Genomic DNA, 21,301 nt, shown 5'->3' on the forward strand with positions numbered 1-21,301 from the left:
CTTCTTTGCACAATCCTGCTGTATATGCTCTCCTACTGTGGACAGCCTTCCATCTGTTCTCTAACTCCCTCTTCTCATGGACCCTGGCTTACAGGAGGCCTCCTTGGAACCATTTTTGGCAGGCTCCATGCCTACCTTCCTAAACTTGGGTGCCCTGCTCTACAGGGAAGGGAAGGCTAGAAAAAAGGCTCTCTGTTGCCTGTGGAACGCCTCACAGAACTGACTTTTAGTCACCACTTCATTGTAATAGTCACCCAGGACAGCCTGGGTTAAGTGCTTCATGAGATTCTTTCCATAGCTGCTGCCCTGGCCAGAAGAGTAAAGTCTTGGGCTTGGTTAAGGCCTATCGGTCTAAACATCCACAACTGAGGACTCAGATGAGTTAGCACTTGTGTTCGTCTCATAAGAGGGGGAAGGGAGTGCACCCTGCTGGGGCAACCTCATCCTACAGCAATTTCATTTCCTCAGAGCATTGCCCCAGTTAACCCTAAATATGTGGATTAGAAACTTCATTCACTAATCCTCTGTATAGTTGAAGGGCTACTGTATATACAAAGGGTGAAAAGCATATTATTTTTGAAGTTCCATTGAAAGGAAACAAAAAGTGGCCGAGCACGTTGGCTCACGCCTGTAGTCTCAGCACTTTCAGAGGCTGAGGTGGGCAGATCACCTGAGGTCAAGTGTTTGAGACCAGCCTGGCCAAAGTGGTGAAACTTCGTCTAAAAAATACACACACAAAAAAATTAGCTTGGCGTGGTTGCATGCACCTTAGTCCCAGCTACTCGGGAAGGCTGAGGCAGAAGAATCTCTTGAACCCAGGAGGCGGAGGTCGCAGTGAGCCAAGAACGTGCCACTGCACTCCAGCCTGGGCAACAAAGGGAGACTCCATATCAAAAAAAAAAAAAAAAAAAAAAGAAAGAAAGAAAGAAAAGGAAACAAAAGGTACAAGTTATTCTGACAGCATAAAGAACATCCCTCCCAGTGGCTGGGGGACTGAAAATCTGTGTTCCCCTAAAATTTCTTTGTTGAAGCCATAATTCCCAATGTAATCATATATGGAGGTGGGGCCTTTGGGAGACTATTAGGCTTAGATGGGGTCATGAGACTAGAGTCCCATAATGGGATTTGTATCCTTAGAAGTAGAGGAAGAGAAGCCAGCATTTGCTCCCACTCCTCCATGGAAGGAAATAGCCAGAGGGTGACCATCTTCAAGCCAGAAAGAGGGCCCTCACCAGGAACTGAATCAGTCAGCACTTTATTCTTGGACCTTCTAGCCTCCAAAACTGTGTGATATAAATGTCCGTGGTATTGTGTTATAGCAGACCAAGCTAAGACAACAGAGAGCTGACACTGACATTCTGTGACAAATAGAAGCCATCCATACACTCATTGAGTTTTGAAAAACAAAGATATGGATTGGGAAAACTCCTATCCCATGAGGATCCCAAACTTCCCATGGATGGAAATTTTCTCCATCTATTAAATCATAATGAATAACATACTTATTGATACATGTCATCTAAAGCCTTGTTGCTCCATTCTTATAGAAATGTTTGTCTAAACACTAGTCCAACACTTATTTCCAGTGTAGCTTTTGTAATGGAAGCAGAAACATTTTACTCCATGGTGCAATTCATGTACATAAGTGAGGCTGAGTCACTGATATGCAAGAGAACCCAATTTATTGGACGATTTTTGTTATAAGTTGCTCCTGTGGTCAGACTCCTGGGGACAGGTTGCAAAGCCAGGAAACACCTGAGTTGAGCCTGGATCTAATGTCTTCTGAACTACAGCTCTTATGTTTACAGCCAACTGTAACATTATCCTGAATGAGGCCAAATCCTGTTTAGATAGATGCATGTAGGAAAGCAAAGTAGTCAGATTTGGTGTGAATTGCCTTAAAACCAGATCCTTTCTCAGGTTGCCTGGAATGATTCGGGATGTTATCCTTTTCTGATTCAATTAATTGCTGTGGTATTTATTGAGAATCTACCATGTGCCCAGCCCTGTTCTAGATGCTGAAGGCCCAGCAGATGGAAAAAGCAACAATGTACAAAAGCTCTGCAGTCATGAAGCTGACATACAAGTGGGAAGAGACAGACAATAAATACTCTGATAAGCATATGGATAAGTAAGAATTTCTGTATAGCAGTTAGTGACAGAAAGAAAAGTAAGCAGGTGTTTGTGATAGGAGGTTTTTGAGGGCAGTGACCACAGACAGATTGTTTTCAGTATTTTCAGTCAGAGTCAGTCTCCCTGATTTGAGGGTGAAACATGCAGGTCGTTAGAAGCCAAGGAGGCAAATCACATGTTTATATCTGTGCTGGAATCTGGCACTGAATGGTTGCTTCATGGATACTTGTGAAGATGTGCATTTTGTTCATGGGAGACAGTTAAAACATGAGAAGATTTAATGGGGTGCATGGCATCCCTGTTCAGAATTGCTGTTAATCTACTTTGTGTCCAGCACTTGTATATGCCAAGCACTGGGCAAAGGGCCTTGGGATACCCACGTCATTTAATGCTCACAAAGAATCCTATGAAAGAAGTCCCAGTAGCGTCGTGTACATTCTACAGCCAAGTCAGGGTCACAAACAGGAAAGAGGGGGCACACAGCTGCTCTGTGTCCCAGCGGAATTCATCCCATGACATTCAGGCCCAGCAGCCATTTCTTATCTGATGTGTTCCCAGACTCTGAAGGCACCTCCTGCCACAAAAGATCATTCACAAAGTTTGAAGGGGGTTGTATAGAAGAGCCCCTTCTTTGTTCTGCAGTATTCTCTCTGCAGGGACCCGTCTTCCTGGTGCTGGAATCTACCTGTAGCTTCTCTGCCAGAGAAGACAGATTCCTACCTGAAGCTTCTGTTTGCAGAGAAGGCAATTTCTTAGCTCTTTCTAAGGCTATTCCTTAGCAGCAATCTCTCACTGCAGCGTCCATTATTAGCTCTATTTCTGCCAGCAGGGACACATGGAAGGGTTTTGGGCGTATTTTTAAGTGTCTGAGTGGCTGCTGTCTCTTTGGTTCTTTCTGCTTTCTTCTCTGCCATGATGGAAACTAAAAAATTTGACCCAGTGATGTTTTTTCAACCATTTGTTTTAGGTGCTGAGACTACAGGTATGTTTTCAAGGGATTGATAGTTTTTGCTGATAGATGGCATGGAGTGTGTAAAGAAAATGGAGAAAACTAAGGGTTATGGCAGGGATATGATGTTACCCACTGTGTGAACTGAGCTGACATCGTCTGAGATGGAGCAGATTAAGGGAGGTTCAGGGGTTGGGAGAAGTTCCGGACATGTGAAATTTTGGACACCTTGAGATGTCTGCAGGACAAATATGTGTGTGACTCAGTATATATATGGGATTGGGAGTTACCTGCATTTAGATGCTGTGGGGCTGATGTGTGGATAAAGCCATTCAGGGCCTGGGCCCTGGAGCACTCTTGTGGGATCGTGTTAGAGGGAAGAGCTCACAAAAGAGGCTGAGAAGGAGCTTTTCTGGCAGAGAGTTGTCACACAGAAGACCAAAGAACTTATTTCAAGAAATGCGGAGTCTACAACTGGGTCAAACACTAAGAGGTTGAGTGATGCGAGCCTAGCATATTGACCACTGGATTTGGTGACCTGGAAGTTTCCTGTCATCTTAAGAGCAAATTAGGGACATGATGTGGGTTAAAGCCTGATGCCAGAGGAATAAGGAGGGAATGGGAGCTCAGTAAGTGAGCAGAGGTGATTCTTGAAATAGCATTTGCTGTGGGGGGCAGGATGCAGAGGAATGGGACTGAAGGGGAAATGAGGCCAAGGAAGCTTATTTATCTATGTACATTTTTAAGATGGGAGTTATTTGTCTGTGAAGTTTTTAAGATGGGTGATTCTTGTGTATGTTTGAATGTTACTCCATTAGAGTCAAAGATAAAAAATGATTGTTGACACAAGAGGAAGAGAGGCAATAGCAATAGAAGCAACATCCTCAGAGAAAATGTGTCAAGAGAATGGTTCCATGTGCTCAGTGGAGGGTCAGCCCTGGGAAGGGGCTGATATGTCCTTTCACTGTTACAAGAGAGAAGGAAGAGAAAGCCAGGATGGGTGCCAGGAGGTTCACAGAGGAGCTCCTGTCTCATGGACTTTGTTTTCCCAGGAAATAAGAGGAAATGTCTGCCTATCTGTGTGTCCTAATTTTTTATTGACAATGGTAGAATATTCGAGTAATCAAAATGTACAAGAGCAGTTGTTGTGGGTTGAATTTTGCCCCGACAGAGATATGTTCTAGGTCTGAGTACCAGTACCTGTGAATGTGACCTTATTTGGAAATAAGGTCTTTGAAAAAAAATCAAGTTAAGATGTGGTCCTACAGCATTAGGATTAATCATACACCCCTAATCCAGTGAGTGGTGTCCTTATACGAAGAGGGATATTGGTCACATAGACACACGGAGAAGAGCACCATGGGATGAAGGAGGAAGAAGTAAGACTGATGCATCTAAAACCCAAGGAAAGCCGACCAATGACTACTGGCAACCTACGGAATCTTGGAATAGACTCTCCCTCAGAGCTTGCCAGAAGGAACCAGCCTCACTGACACCTGGATTTCAGACACGTAGCCTGCAGAACTGCCAGAGAATAAATTTCTGTCGTTTTAAGCCACCCAGTTGTAGTAATGTGTTGTGGCCTCCTTAGTAAATTAACACAGCTGTGTTATATTTTGAGCCATAGATAACCTTCAACTGATCTCTTCATCCAGATGATCATCTTTGGCAAAGGTTTTGCCTGTGCTCACTGCAGGATAGGAAAGACAGGATTTCACCCACAGTGCCCATGTATTGCATCAGAATCATCCAAACTGTTCTTCTTGTTTCATGCCCTGACCTCTTCCATATTGTTCACAGCCAAGCACCTGGAGTGATCCCTGGAAGGCTCCAAACCCTTCAGGGACTTTACACATCATGGACAATAAAAGCCAGAGATATTCCAGTGCCCCACAAGGGCACACGCAGCCTGAACATCTATTACCTGTCCATCCATAATTCCTACTCTTCCAGCTCTCACTGCCTCTGCTCCAACCACTTGGCTTTTCCTTGAACACATCAGGCACAGTCTTGCTGTACGGCCTTTGCACAAACTAAGCCCTCCGTCTGAATGACTCTCTCCAAAATAGCTGCCTGGCGAACTCCAACATCTTTCTCAACTATTGCTTTCCAATGAGGGCTACTCTGACCACGCTATTGTAAAGTGCAATCCAACCCACCATGCTCAGCACTGTGGATCCCTCTTGTCTTGCTATATTTTTCCACGGTATTTGTTGCCGTCCAACGTATCATATATTTTATTATGTGATGTTTAGTGTCGCCCTTTTGTCATTCTGTGAAAAAACTACCCTCACAGGGCCAAGATTCTTGACTCTTTCATTCACTAACAAACTTTAAGAACACATAACAGTGTCTGGCTCACAGTTAGTGCTCTATAAATTTTTGCTGAATGAATGAATAAGGGTAATGTGTATAGCAGAATAATGTAGGTATAACTAGGTAAGCGATGAGTACATGGTAGCAATTATTACAAAAGGATTCTACTATAAATTATCACTGGACTCAAAATGGGAATCCTAGTACAAAAGACACGTACTTGACATCACTAAAACATTGCATACCCACATGATGCCCTCTCTCCACAAAATTGATCCCTGCTGAGCAGTAACTATTAACCACCCACTGAGTGGTAAGTCCTTATGCTAAGCACCATGAATACAAGGGCAAGAGCAGGATTTTGGGTTGCACAGCTGGTGTTTCAGGCACCCATCCTCCCAGGGAACCCCACAGAAGTGCTCCGTGTCACCTGAGTATGCAGAACCCAAGCCCCCAAGCCATTTTCCCCATGCCATCCTAATGGCGCTCTCAGCCTTGATGGGAGGAGCCATGATGTTCCTGCCCACCACCTCTTAGTGGCGACAGGAACCTGCCCGCTCACTCACTGCATGCCCATTGGCTGGACAGTGATAGAGGCGGGCCCTGACAAGCGCATGTTCAGAGGGAGGAGCCAGAGGGGCACCTGCCAGCTCCTTGGGTGGCTGCAGTGTCCCTGACTTTCCTGAGGGGGGCTCACTAACGGCTGGGTCCCATCCCGCGGAGGCTGAGGAGAAGCAGGAGGCGAGTCCCTGAGGAGACGCCGTGACCTGAGGGCTTCCCTTACTGAGGAGGCCTCGTGCTTCATCTGTCACAAGCGGTGCCCGGGCCGGTGGTGACAACAGAGACAATGCTCAGGCTTCTGAGACGTGCTTTGGCCTTCTTCCGTAGTACAGCCGACCCCACAGAGCAGCAGCACCCACAGCAGCAGAGCCCACAGGAGCAGCGCCCACAGCAGTGGGGCCCACAGCAGCAGGAGCCACAGGAGCAGGACCCACAGCAGTGGGGCCCACAGCAGCAGGACCCACAGCAGCAGGACCCACGGCAGCAGGACCCACAGGAGCAGGACCCACAGGAGCAGGGGATCCCAGAAGGTATTCCTCTGTGTGTTCCCTTGGCTCCCACCCCAGAAGCCTCCTAATAGAGGCTCTCCTCACCCCCGGTATGAGGATCTGGTGGCTCTGGCGGGTACAGCACGTGACGGCGGCTCCATCTTCTGTGCGTGCATGGGTAGGCGTCCTGCGTCCCCAACAAGTCCCTGAGAACCAACTCCCAAACTCTCCTGTCCATCTAAAGCGGGACGGTGTTGACAGAGACCACCTTGGGGGCTGTACCGCCTGTGGTTTTCCCCAACATGGATGTGCAGCACATGCCTATTTATATTTCCAGTAGGCAAGAAACTCCCTAATTGCGAGTGAATTTAGGCTTGTATCCCAAGCAGAAATTTAATTTGAAGCCAAGTGGATGCCTCATACATATCTGGTCCTATAGGAGAGCAGAGAACCCGTTGTGCGGGCCAACTGCTGAAGTCAGATCCATAAATATTGCTGGCCAGCTATCAGCTAGGCTTGTGTAGAATAAAAGAGAGAGAGAGAGAGAGAGAGAGAGAGAGAGAGAGAGAGAGAGAGAAGGAAAAGGAGAAGGAGAAGGAGACCTTTTGGATGCCGTTTGGGGCTGGCAATCAATCTCCAGATATCTTTTAGTGCTTTCTCTGCTGAGATGGTTAAGTATCTATACAAGGTGCTAGTCATTATGTTGGTGATAATGATGGAGGGATATAGTAGGAGCAGAAGCTTAAAGACTCTCATATGTAGATATGGTGGAAACAGGTAACATTTACACTCTCTTGCGCAAGACACTCCACAGCTCTCGACAGTTGATGTGCATGTGTCAGTTAATACAAGGCGGGCGCGGTGGCTCATGCCTCTAATCCTAGCTCTTTGGGAGTTCCAGGCGGGTGGATCACTTGAGTCCAGGAGTCTGAGACCAACCTGAGATAACATAGCGAAACTCCGTCTCTACTAAAAACACAAAAATTAGCCAGGTATGGCGGCACGCACCCGTCATCCCAGCTACTCGGGAGGCTGAGACATGAGAACCACTTGAACCTGGGAGGCAGAGGTTGCTGAGAGCCGAGATTGCGCCACTGCACTCCAGCCTCAGCGACAGAGCCAGACTCTGCTCAAAAAATTAAAAATTACTTGAAAATTAAAAAATTAAAATTTTTTTAAAAAATTAAAAATTAAAAAAAGAAAACTGCAACAACCCTATTAGGTGAAAATTTGATTGTTGTGGATTGACAGAAGAAAACAAAGTCAGAGACGTTAAAAAACTTCTCTGCCCAGGTTTATGCAGATGGTGAGTATAAGATATATTTGTAGTAGATGTTTGCATTTGAGGCTAATAATGTGACTTTTGTTTCTTTATCTTGTAGGTGACACCCAGTTGACAACTGTGCAGGGAGTTGTCACAAGTTTCTGTGGTGATTATGGCGTGATTGATGAGTCGATCTACTTCAGTAGTGATGTTGTGACTGGCAACGTGCCTCTAAAAGTTGGACAAAAAGTTAATGTGGTTGTGGAAGAAGATAAAATACTTTATGGATTGAGAGCAATCAAGGTGAGATGTGCATGAGTTTGGGAATTGTGTCTTATCCCAATGGGTTTTCTTTCTCCATCTTTCTGTTCTTGTATTAACCCAACATCTCTACTGTGATCCGTAGAGTGGATGTAGACTGCAATTTGAAGCCCCACCCCTCTGAATCTGTAGGTTCTTCTGTTCTAATATTTGTAGTGATTTCTGCTTTAAAACATAAAAATTACTTATCTATTCTTCTAATCTTTAAACAACATGGGTAACAATAATAATTATTGGACTCTATACAATCCTTCAACTTCCCTTATCAGGTAAAAAACCATTTTCTGTAGTGTGCATTCATAGCAGTGGAATTGCTATGTGAAACCATGTGCCTTGTAAACATTTTAAAAAGAGCTTCATGGAGATATAGTTCACAAACCACAGAACTCTCTTAAGGGTACAATTCAATAACATTTGGCAGATTTACGGAGTCCTGAGAATATCACCTGAGTCCAGATATTTACCCATTCAGTGGCTATTATGAAATTATTCTTTAGCTCTACTGTACTAATTGATTCTCTCAGCAATAGGCGGTAAGACTGCCCATCTGCCCATATAGGCAAGGATAACAATATTATCAATCTGAAATCTTTGCAAATATGAGAAAGGAAAAGCAGTCTCATCATTCATTTGGAATTATTAAGGATCTTAATGAGATTACAGCAAGTTTCCTTTCTTGGACTTACTTATACAATAGGGATATTTACGGCTATCTCTATGGTAGGAACATTAGATTTGTAATAAGAAAGTTTGTATATTACGTCCTTGTAGTATTTCCTCTGATACCATCTTTTTTCTTTGCTTTATGTCTTTCATCCTTTTACAGCCTTATTGAGATATAAGTCACGTGATTCACCATGCAATTCACCCATCTACAGGGTACAATCCAGTGGTTTTTAGTTTGTTCACAGGGTTAGGCAACCATCACCACAAACAATTTTAGAACATTTTCATCACTGTAAAAGGAAGCTCCATAACCATTCATAGTCTTTTCCCATTTCTCCCTGATCTCCCAACTGTCCCCTCCCCCCGCAACATCCAGCCCCAGGAAATCACTTATCCATTTTCTGTTTGTATATATTTGCCCATTCTGGACAGTTAAAAAAGATTCCTTCTATATAACTGTAATGATATGTCCTTTTACCAACATCTCCTTATTCCTCCATCCACCCTAACAACCCAAGCATCTGGCAACCACCATTCTACTCTACACTGCTATGAGGTAAACTTTTTTTATATTCTGCATGTGAATGAGACCATGCAGTTATTTGTGTTTGTGTGACTGGCTTATTTCACTTACATATCGTTCTTCAGGTTCATCCATGTTGTCCCAAATGGCAAGATTTTGTTCTGTTTTATGGCTGAATAGTATTCCATTGTGTATTTATACCACATTTCCTTTATCCACTCATCCATAGATAGACACTTAAATTGCTTTCGTTTCTTGGCTATTGTGAATAGGGCTGCAATAAGCATGGAAGTGCTAACATCTCTTTGACACACTGATGACACTCTCTTTGGATACATGCTCAGTAGTTCATGGATTCATGTGATTCATGGATTCATGTGATAGTTCCATTGTTAATATTTTGGAGAACTTCCATACTGTTTTCCATAATGGCTGTAACAACTTACATCCCACCAACCGTGCATAAAGTTTCCAATTTCTCCACATCCTTGCCAATACTTGTTATCTCTTTTCTTTTTAATGTTAGCCATTTTAACATGTTTCAGGTGGTATCTCTGTGGTTTTGATTAGCATTGTCCTGACGATTAGAAAAGATGAACGTTGTTTTAATATGCCTGTTGGCCATTTGTATGTCTTCTTTTGAAATATGTCTATTCAGGTCTTTTGCTTATCTTTAATAGGATTATTTGTTTTCTTGCTATGAGTTGTTGGAGTTACTCATACATTTTGGAAACCGACCCCTTACGAGATGTATAGATTGTCAGTGTTTTCTGCTACCCTATAGATTGTCTCTCCACTCTTTGATCATCTCCTTTGCGGTACAGAAGCTTTTTAGTTCAAAGTAATCCCATTGTCTGTTTTTCCTTTTGTTGCCTTTGTTTTTGAGGTCCTAATTTTAAAATATCATTGCCCAAAACAATGTCATGGAGCTTTCCCCCTATATCTCTATCTAGTAGTTTCATAGCTTTGGGTCTTCATTTTAAAGCTTTAAATCATTTTGAGTTGATTTATATACATGCTGAGAGATAAGGGTGGAAATTCATTTTACTCAGATGAATATCCAGTTATTTTCAACATCATTTATTGAAGAGAGTGCACTTTCTCAACATTGTGTGTTCTCAGGCCTTTTGTTGAATATCAGTTGACTGTAAATGCACGGATTTCATTCCGGGCTCTGTATTCCGCTCCATTTGTGGATGTATCCACTGGTACTATGCTGTTATGCTTACTATAGCTTTGTCATATGCTTTGACATCAAGTAGTGTGATGCCTCCAGCTTTGTTCCTTGTATTCCAGACTGCTTCAACTACCTGGAATCTTTTGCGGTTCTATACAAATTTTAGGAGTGTTTCTTCTATTTCCAAGAAGAATGTCATTGGTATTTTCATAGCAGTTGCATTGAATCTATAGATTGCTTTAGGTTACGGACATTTTAACAATATTTATTCTTCCTGTCCATGAACACATGATATATTTCAATTCGTTCCTGCCTCTTTCAATTTGCTTTGTTAATGATTTATAGTTTTTGGCGTTGCAGTCCTTCACCTCCTTCGTTAAATTTATTCCTATTTTATTTTTTGAAGGTGTTTTAAATGGGATTGTTTCTTGATATCTTTTTCAGATAGCTCCCTATTGGTGTATAGAAATGCTACTGATTCTTGTGTGTTGGTTGTGTATCGTGCCACTTTCCTGAATTTGTTTATTAGACCTAGTAGCTTTTTGGTGGTGTCTTCAGGGTTATTTATATGTAAAAGCTTCCCATCTGCAAACAGGGCCAATCTAAATTCTTCCTTTTGAATTTAGATGCCTTTTGTTTCTTCTTGCCTAGTTTCTCTGACTAGTACTTCCAGTACTATATGCGATAGAAAGGGCAAAAGTGGGCATTTCTGTCTTGTTTTAGGTCTTAGAGGAAAAGCCTGCAACATTTCCCCATTCAGTATGATGTTACCTGTGGGTTTATCATATATGACCTATATTGTGTTGAGGTGCACTCCTCCTATATCTAAGTTGTGGAGTTTTTATCACGAAGGAATTCGGTTAAATGCTTTTCCTGCTTAAATTGGAATGATCCCATGGCTTTCGTGCTTCATTCTGTTCATGTGATATAGCACATTTATTGATTTGTGTATGTTGAAACTTTCTTGTATCCCAGGATTGAATACCTCCAGAACATGATGAATGGTGTTTTTAATGTGCTGTGGAATTTGGTTTACTAATACCTTCTTAAAGATTTTTGCAACTGTGTTCATCAGGAATTTTGGCATGCAGTTTTCTTTGCTTTTTTCTTTTTTGTGTTTCCTTGTCTGGGTTTTCTACCAGGATAATGCGGGTGTGATAGAATGCGTTTGGAAGTGTTCCTTTCTTGTCGTTTTTTTGGAATAGCATTAAAAGTATAACTATTAATTCTTCTTCTTTATATATAAATTTTGGTAGTATTAGGAAGGGAAGCCATTCTATCTTAGACTCTTCATCGATGGGGGATTTTTTATTACTGAAACACTTTCCTTACTTGTTAATGGTCTGTTCAGAATTTCCGTTTCTTCACCATTACATCTTGGTAGGTTGCATGTGTCCAGGAATGTATCCATTTCTTCTAGCTTGTCCTGTTGTAGGCAGATGATTGTTCATAATAGTTCTTATGATACGTTTATTTTGGTGATGTCAGTTTTGGTGTCTCCTTTTTCATCTTGGCTTTTATTTATTTGAATCTTCTCCCTTTTTTCCTTTAGTCTAGCTAAGGTTTTGTTGATTTGGTTTACCTCTTCAAGAAACCAACTGATTGTTTCATTAATATTTGTATTGTTCTTCTTATGTCTATTTGATTTATTTCTGCTCTGCCCTTTATGATTTCTGTCTTCCTACTTTGGGATTGCATTTTTTTTTCTTTTTTTTTTTTTCTAGTTCCTCAAGGTGCAGTGTGGGGTTGTTTATTTAAGATGTATCTTTTCTTTTGAGGTAGGCTTTATTGATGTAAACTTCACTTTTAGAATTGCTTTTGCTGTATTTCATGGGTTTTCATATGTTATGCCTTCATTTTGCTTTATCCCAAGAAATGTTTACACTTTGCTTTTAATTTCTTCATTGACCCATTCGTTATTTAGGAGCATGTTGTTTAATTTCCACCCACGTCTAAAGTTTCCAAAGTTCCTACTTTTATTCATTTCTAGTAATTTACCATTGTGGTTAGAGAAGTGATTTGATATTATTTCAAATTGCTTTAATTTGCTAAGACCTGTTTTATGGCCTGCCCCATAATCTATCCTCGAGAATGTTCCACATGCAGTTGGAAAGAATATGTGTTTTGGAGTATTTGGATGGAATGTTCCATAAATGACTGTTAGATCCATTTGGTCCAGAGTGCAGATAAATCTCACTTTTTGTGGGGTCAGTGTTCTATCTGGACAATCTACTCATTGTTGCAAGTTGGGTGTTGAAGTCTCCTACAGTTATTGCATTGCAATCTGTCTCACCATTTAGACCTTAATATTTGCTTCATATATTTATGTGCTGCTATGTTGGGTGCATATTTTTGGAAATCATTATATCCTCTTGATGAATTGACCCCTTCATCATTATATAATGATCTTCTTGTTCTTTTTACCGTTTGTGATTTAAAGCCTATTTTATTTGAAATTAATTTAGCTGCTCCCCCTCTCTTTTGATTTCCCTTTACATGGAAGAATATCTTTTTTCATGCCTTCACTTTCAGTTTACGAATGTCCATTAAGGAGAAGTGGATCTCTCATAGGTTTGGTTGTTGTTGTTGTTGTTGTTTAAATCCATTCAGCTACTCTGTGTATTTTAGTTGAAGAATGTCATCCATTTCTATCAAGTTAATTATTGATAGGCAAGGATTTACTGCTGTCATTTAGATAATTTTTTCTACTTATTTTGTAGGTAATTTCTTCCTTTCTTTCTCTTTTACTGTCTTTCTTGATAAGAGATTTTCCTCTATTAGTATGTTTTGTTTCCTTGATATTTTAAAATGTGTTTATTACATGATTTTTTTCTTTGTGGTTAGCATGAGGCATACAAAAACATAATCACAGCAGTTTATTTATTGATAATATAACTTTGATCACAAAATAAAAACACTCTACCATTTAACTCCACCCCCAGATTTTGAGTTCTGTATTTTACACTTTATAATTTTTTATATTTTATATCCCTTAATGAATTATTGTACGTATTTTATTTTTACTAGCTCCGTTTTTAACCATTACATGAAAGATATACATGATCTGGACACCACTGTTACCTTAATAGAGTATTGTGAATGTGTGTGGTTACTTTTACTAGTGAGTTTTATACCTTTAGATATTTTTGCATTACTCATTACCGTCCCTTATGTCACTTGGAAGAACTCTCCATAGGATTTCTTGTAAGACAGTTGTGGTGGTGAGGAAGTTTCTCAGCTGTGATTTCTCTGTAAAAGTCTTTTTCTGCCCTTCACTTCTTGGTACATTATTCTTGGTTAGTCATTTTTTCTTGATCTCCTTGAATATATCATCACACTCTCTCCTGGCCTGTTATGCTTCTGCTGAGAAGTCTTCTGGTAGGCATATTGGGACTGCCTTATATGTGATTTGCTTCTTTCCTCTTGCTGCTCTCAGGATTTTTTCTCTATTTTTCATCTTTGAGAGTTTGATTTTAATATGTCATGGGGTAATCTTATTTGGATTGTATCTGAACGCAGAACTTTGGTCTTCCAGTACCTAGACGTTTGTAAATTTCTCTGGGTTTGGATGGCTCCCCATTATTATTTTTTAAATAATATTTCTACCTCTTTTTCACTCCTTCCTCTTGATGAATGACTCATACTATTGCTCTGCTGATAATTGTCCCAGAAATTCAGTAAGTTTTTTTTCATTCCGTATCCTTCCTTTTAATTTTGTCTCCTGTGACTGTATATTTTTAATGAAGCCATCTCCAAGTTTAAAGATTCTTCATTTTGCTCGACAATTTTCCTGTGGATGTTCTCTATTGTATACTTCCTTCATTGTGTTTTTTGATTTTTGTATTTGTTTGGTTTTTTAAAATTCTTTCAATCTTTCTTTCAAATTACTCTGATAAATTCTAATCATTTCTCTGTAATTGTTTTCAAGGTTCACAGAGCATGTGGAAAATAGATATTTTGAATTATTTATTAAACAACTCACATATTCCTATCTCTCTAGGCTCAATTACTGGCACCTTGTTTTGTCAGTTTGGTGATGTCATGTTTTCCTTATTGTTCTTGATCTTTGTGGTCATGTGTTTATATCTGTGTATTGAAGAAGTAGGTATTCATTTCAGTCTTTGCAGTCTAGCCTTTAGGGGACATCCTTTAGCAGTAAGCCTGTCCGGAAACTCTATATAGGTCTCTTTTGGTCCTTATGCTTGTCAACACTACAGCTATTGAAGCACTAGGGGGCTTCCTAATCCCAGGGACACAGCGACAGATGCTGCAATGGCATGCATTCCCTTAGCTGTTGAGACTGGTGCCTTGCAAGACTGGAATCCAAGGCTCCACTCATTCACAGAGGACTCCCTGTTGCTGTAGAATATTCTGAGCATAAGGCCACTGAAATCACTCGGCAGAGATGTGGGCCAGATATTGAGTTTGTTTTGCTGTGGCTGTGGCTTCCTGTCTGTTGCCAGGGTGGGTCTAGAGACTCGGTCCACAAGTACCATCTCAGAGTCTGGGGCCATGGGCCATGGGCGTTTGTCAAGTGGTGGCATATAGTGTGGAAGGCCTGATATTGGGTTCCCAGGCAATGTCCTATGCTTGCTACTCTCTCTCTCCTCCGGGTGGATGGTATCTCTCTCCATGCTGTGCTGTTGAAGGTCAGGGAAGGGGTGATGTGGGTAATGTAAAACTGTCTTTACTACCCTCTTCAATGCATCTTTTCTTATTTTCACGCTATAACTGGGTACCGTGGTCTCTCACCTGGTTTCCTTCTGTCAAGTGATGGTATTTTCATACAAGGATAGTTTTTCACATTGATGTTTCTGCAGGAGGACAATCACTGGAGAGCCCCATTTCTCCATCTTGCTCCCCTCCTCCTCCATCTGCTTAATTTTTACATACTATAAATATGTCCATCTTGTCCATGTGGCTTCTGGGTTCAGGAAGTTTCCTTAGGCTAATTCTAACACATAATTTACACTAGTATTCACCTAGCTTTTCTTCTGAAAGTCATTCATTTATTTATATCTAAACGTACAGTCAGCCTGTGTTTGCTTTCCGTGTATACGACTGAGAGAAGGATCCACGTCTTGTTTCACTACTGGCTATTCAGTTGCCCTAAACGTTAATTGGATAATCCACTTTGCCCCCATCGTATTGAAATGCCACTTCTGTCATACAACCCATTATTGCAAACATTTGAATCTGTCTGTACCTGCTATTGTGTTGGTGGTATTTCCAAGGCAAAAGAAACAGAGTTGGGAGCCATGAAACATGGGCAAAGCTTTAGTCTGCAGTATGTCTGTGAGTTGGTGTGGAGTCAAGGAACAGAGAGGTCTGAGGGTGCTGTGGATCATCCACTGGGATACTGACGGAAGTGGTGGTAGATACGTGGATGGGAGGCTAATGCCTCATTCCTTCATGACAGTAAGTGAGGGGAAAATAAACATCAGATTGGTATTGACAGCTGGAAAGACACCAGTTAAGAAATAAGAATAGCAGCAAACTAGGCTATTTTTAAAAGCATGAAAAATTATTTACAACTCAGTGGCTCAAGTTTCCATTAGAAGTCTCTGATCTGCAAATTCCAACCCTAGGAGTTTACCCTATTGTTAAGTCAAGCAAGTAGTCCAAATTTTAGGACACAAGCAAAATGTCTAATTACATGGAATTGGGTTGGTAAATTATGGCACATCCATTAATTGGGATTCTCTATGACTGTTTCTGTCCTCTCTTGTTATTTGAAAACGTTTGTGTTCATTTAATGTGATACTTTACTACTGAATACCATGCTAATTTGCTTTTTAAATGAGCATTTACATATGTATATATATTTGTGCACAGACAAAAACATCAGGATGAGTGTTACCGAGAAAATGTAGTCCCTGGTGCTCTCTTGGTAATGGAATATGGATTATGGGGTAACTGCCTTTTGCTGTCTGCATATCTGTTTTCTTTTTTTCCCTACTTTTAGTACAATGAACTTGCATTATTTCTGTAAGTTTTAAGGATTATAAAATAAGGACTATTACACCTCCAATAAGGAAAAAGGTTTGTATGCCTTTCTATTGTAGATAAAGTAAAGCCTTAATTTGACTTGGTTTATTGAACCTCCCCCAGTTGAGGTTATTGTTCCAACTTTATCTTGAACTACTGTCTCCTGGACCTGGATCTGGAATGTTAGGGCTTTGCTCCCTAGGCTCCTAAATGGTGTTGTTTTTCCTCTCTGCCTTCCCGCTCCTCTACCCGTGTTTACAAGGTTACACCTCTGTCTTCTTTCACAACCCAGTACAAATCTGACTTCCCCCAAGCAATGCTGCTATTTTCTCCGTCTGAAATGTTCTCCGTTTAGATAAGTCACAGAAACTATCTTTAAACTAGTCTTATATCATTCATCGCAACCTGCTTATGACTACATATCTTTCCACTTTACCATCATTTCACTGTGAATTCCTTTAGGCGAATGATGGTATTTTTTAATCTGGGAGTCTAATGGTACAAGGGCATTAAACTTGGGTATGCAATTAATATTTTGGGATACATTTCACAATTCATGAAGCACACACATGATTTCTACCATCATCTCAAGTCTATGGTCCATTTAGCATGTGAACTATATTCACCAGTGTTTAGGATGGTTTTTGAAAATATTTTGGAATACCAGTGTTTTAACCATGTAAGTTCCTGTGTTTAAATTTGTATTATTTTTGAAGAAACTCTTTCCTAAATCTTACAGGTGGATGTTTTGCCTCACCCTCTTAATGGTGATGGACCCTCAGACTCAAAAATCAGAGTTTTAAATGGATGTGTTACTTCTATAAGTGAAGATACTATTTATATTAGTAACATCATTTATTTCCCTATGGACATTGTTTCTGAAGGTATGATTTACATTTTGTGATATATGATGTAATTCTTAATTTTTTCAGTGGATTTTAGTGCTAGATCAAATTTTACAGTGTACTTGGCTTCAGTCAATGGCTCTTCAATATTAGAGGTAGACCTTTCCAATTGAAATTATGTACAATATAGGGGCAAATAGGCAGTATTATAAAATGTCTGCTGTCGTCTATTGTGTGTTCATTTGTTCAATGCCCTCAGTAATGCCTGGATATATTTTTCATTCACATAAGAATTTAATTTCTAATCATGGAAACAATCCTACAAGTACATAGAGACACTATTTTTAATACCCTTCAAAGACTATACTTGCAGGGATCATTTCTGTAGTTGGTTACTAGAGAAGTTTCTGTGGCAGGGTAGACTACCAAATTTTAAAAGAATACACTTCAAATGCTTCAAAGTTAGGATTGGAGATAGTGCTTTGTGGCTGTGTGTGTGTGTGTGTGTGTTGCGGAATTCTCTTTGTAATCAGCCAATATGTTCTAATATTTCGCTTATAACCAAAGATACACTTTTTTTTTTTTTTTTTTGCTATTTTTGTCCATTGCAACAGTCATATAGCTTGGGCATAAAAGGGGAGATTAGTCCCACTTGCCCAGGCAGCTTGCTAGTTTGTTTCCTTGGATGCAAAAACAGGACTCTGACCTGAATTTTGTTTTAAGATGTTGACTCTGTCTGCTTTGTCGAGAAGAGACTATGAAGGAAGGATGGAGTCAGGAAATCAGTCAGGAAAACGTTGTAATATTCCTGGTGAGAGATGATGGAGATGTGAATGAAAGTGGAGAGGTGGAGGACCTGAGGATTGAGTTGACTCTGGATATATTTTGAAGTTAGAGAAGAACCCAGGAGGTAACGGATTAGATCTTTGATGTGGAGGAAAGATGAGTCCAAGGTACCTCCAAAGTTTTTGGTTTGAGCAGTGGTGAGAGTGGAATTGCCAGTTTGTGATGTAGACGACTGAGGCAAACAAAAGTTGGTGAATACGGAGAATACCAACAACTCAGCTTTACACATGTTAGATTGGTGTAAGCATATGGATAATTGACCCTGAGGTTGGTTAGAGCTGGAGGCATATACATTTTGGAGTTATTGGCCCATAGATATTCAGTAAACCCACACAAAAGAAATGTATGTAAATTAACAGAGACAGAGACAGAGAGAGAAAGAGAGAAGAAGTCTAACACTGTGTCTTGTATCATTCTACAATGCTGGGTCCTAAGGTGAAGAAATGTTTCACTTTGTTGATATTGCTAGTTTTCTGGAGTCATTGTGGCAATTTACTGTCTCAGTTGCAGTTGGGATTTCCATTTGCTCCAGATTCTTTCATGTACCTTTGTTATCCTGTGAGTCACGTTTAACTTATTGTAAACTTGTGTTTCAACCTCGATGGTCTTAACGGTAATCCTTAAGGCACAGACTTAAGACGCTTCATGTTCTCACTCATAGGTGGGAATTGAACAATGAGAACACTTGGACACAGGAAGGGGAACATCACACACTGGGGCCTGTTGTGGGGTGGGGGGAGTGGGGAGGGAAAGCATTAGGAGATATACCCAATGTAAATGATGAGTTAATGGGTGCAGCACACAAACATGGCACATGTACACATATGTAACAAACCTGCACGTTGTGCACATGGACCCTAGAACTTAAAGTATAATAATAATAATAATAATAATAAAAAGAGTTCATCAGCGGAACACAACACTAGGGGAAATTGATTCATTCTGAAAGTAACAACATTTCCTAGTGGTACTGGTACTGCTACCACTACTACCAATCAACAGTTATTTGGTGGTTACTATGCACCAGCGATGATTCTGTGTGTATCAACGACATCTATTAAGTGTCACAGCAGCTCAGTATCTTGAAGGCTACTTATCGTGCTTCTCATTTTATAAATGAAGAAAACGAGCCACAGAGAGATTAAACATCTTGGCTAAGGTTGCAAACTGAGTGAGTGGCAGTGGCTCACGCTTGTAATCCCAGCACTTTGGGAGGCCGAGGCGGGCGGATCACGAGGTCAGGAGATCGAGACCACGGTGAAACCCCGTCTCTACTAAAAATACAAAAAAAAATTAGCCGGGCGTGGTGGCGGGCGCCTGTAGTCCCAGCTACTCCGAGAGGCTGAGGCAGGAGAATGGCGTGAACCCAGGAGGCGGAGCTTGCAGTGAGCCGAGATTGCGCCACTGCACTCCAGCCTGGGCGACAGAGCAAGACTCCATGTCAAAAAAAAAAAAAAAAAGATTCAAACGTACGTGGCCAGGTTCAAACTTGTGCTCTTACCTACATGTTTGACTGCCTCTCACTAAGGAGTTGTGAACACGAACAGTTGTTTAGTAGATCCTGTGCTGCTCCCTCAGATTGGCTGTGATGCACAGTTCACACTTTGCTCCATTTGACTTTGTTAAATCAGCAGAGGAGAGTCAATGCCTAAGGATTATAAACTTCTTTTTGAACTTAGAGATTAACAGTGTGTCTGTTTAAATATGTGCAAAAATGATTTTAGATGTTGCAGAACTGACTTTAAAGTAGTACACTACCAAATAACGTGTGAAATTCAAGATGGCCTAGTTAAGAGATCATGACACTCACATTTCTCCATGGCTGTTTTAGATTTTGTGCCTTATAAGGGTGACTGGTTAAAAGTTGAATATTCCACTGAACCAGGCTTCTCAAACTTCAAGGCAAGCTCTGTGAAGCCCACCCGTTGTATTCATGCGGAAGAGGTAATTTCTTTCCTGTTGCTCCCATCATCGGTTTCTGTGAACCCTTCCTTTTGTGATAATTTTCGTGCCCAGGTTTCTGTTGGGTGCAATGGGAATTCCAGAAAATATGAAGAAATACATTCTTTGCCAACAAAGGAGCCACTTTTCTTATTGAAAAGGCAGGACTTCCCAAAGGAAATAATTAGAAAATTATGTAGAACAAGGACATTAATCGATTAAGTTCTAAATTGTGCATTTTATTCAATACCCAAATGTTATTAGAATCTTCCAACAACAGGAGGAAGAAAAACAATCTTTGTGTCAGAAAATTGTAGGGAAAGAATGAATGGCGTGTGTTGTGGGACTTGAGCTTAGCAGTAAATGTTGAGAATGATTTGGGTATTGGAGCCTGAATATGACCAGCAAATTCAGGGCAATAGAGGGTAATGGACATATTTTGGTAATATTTAGAGCTGGATTTCTCATCAAAGACGCAGGCCTCATCCCTGGAGAGCCTGTTTTAATTGGTCTGTGGTAGAGCATGGACATGGGTATTCTTACAAAGCACCCCTGGTGTTAGCAACGGGTCAACCAGGTTGGGAATTACTGATTTGCATTGAAGTGACCTGCAGTCATGCAGGACCCAGAGTGAGGAGGTGCACAGCTGGTTACAGTGATTATCGGGCTTTCTCATAATCATTTCCATTATTTATACTCACAGGTCCGCATTACTCACATACGTGGAAGAAGTGGGGTGATAAAGAATAGTATCTTTTTCACCTTGGATTCTGTGAAACTTCCTGATGGATACGTACCTCAAGTAGATGATATCGTCAATGTGGTCATGGTGGAGAGCACTCAGTTCTGCTTTAAGTGGAGAGCGGTTTCTATCACCCCAGCACAAAAATCATAATGACGAAACATTTTTATTCTGTTTATATTTCCTTTTAAGAGCAGTAAAGGGACTGGTTTAACTTAAAAGGTTAGCTTAGTAAGCCTAAATAGTATTTTACATATGGCTTTTCTGGCAAATCTAATTGAGATATTGGCTAGTTCAATTAGACCATAAACCCAGCTTAGGGAAGTGCCTTATCAATTAAAAGCACGCTAAATTAGCTTGCTAGTCACTGGAGGAAAGGAGTTCTTAATTAAAATGAACACTGCCATTAAATTTGAATTCCATATTTCCTATTAGCAGCAGCAGATTCCAGGATGATGGAGGCCTGGGACGGCCCTAAAGGAAACATCAGAGCCAAAGCATTTAACTGAAAAGGCATCAGGGACAGCATGTTAAAGGCATT

General features: G+C 40.7%; 1 protein-coding gene and 1 pseudogene across 1 annotated transcript; both read left to right on the forward strand.

The window, feature by feature from the left end:
* Window positions 1-6,245: 6,245 nt before the first annotated feature.
* On the forward strand, window positions 6,246-20,913 carry LOC100585070 (cancer/testis antigen 55-like). The gene is made up of 6 exons (XM_030808987.1): window positions 6,246-6,321; window positions 6,472-6,489; window positions 7,830-8,014; window positions 17,126-17,270; window positions 19,909-20,021; window positions 20,722-20,913. The coding sequence occupies exons 1-6, from the start codon at window positions 6,246-6,248 to the stop codon at window positions 20,911-20,913; spliced, it is 729 nt and encodes a 242-aa protein (XP_030664847.1).
* On the forward strand, window positions 17,589-17,669 carry LOC115834233 (annotated as a pseudogene).
* Window positions 20,914-21,301: the final 388 nt, after the last annotated feature.

This window comes from Nomascus leucogenys, unplaced genomic scaffold (genome assembly GCF_006542625.1).
Source record: "Nomascus leucogenys isolate Asia unplaced genomic scaffold, Asia_NLE_v1 000822F_85651_qpd_obj, whole genome shotgun sequence".
NCBI lineage: Eukaryota > Metazoa > Chordata > Mammalia > Primates > Hylobatidae > Nomascus > Nomascus leucogenys.

Bases quoted from the DNA above. Each gene is read 5' to 3' on its own strand.
- LOC100585070 (XM_030808987.1), top strand. From the start codon at position 6,246: ATGCTCAGGCTTCTGAGACGTGCTTTGGCCTTCTTCCGTAGTACAGCC. The intron at 8,015-17,125 runs GTGAGATGTGCA...TAAATCTTACAG, and splicing joins ATGGATTGAGAGCAATCAAG to GTGGATGTTTTGCCTCACCC. The intron at 20,022-20,721 runs GTAATTTCTTTC...TTATACTCACAG, and splicing joins GTTGTATTCATGCGGAAGAG to GTCCGCATTACTCACATACG.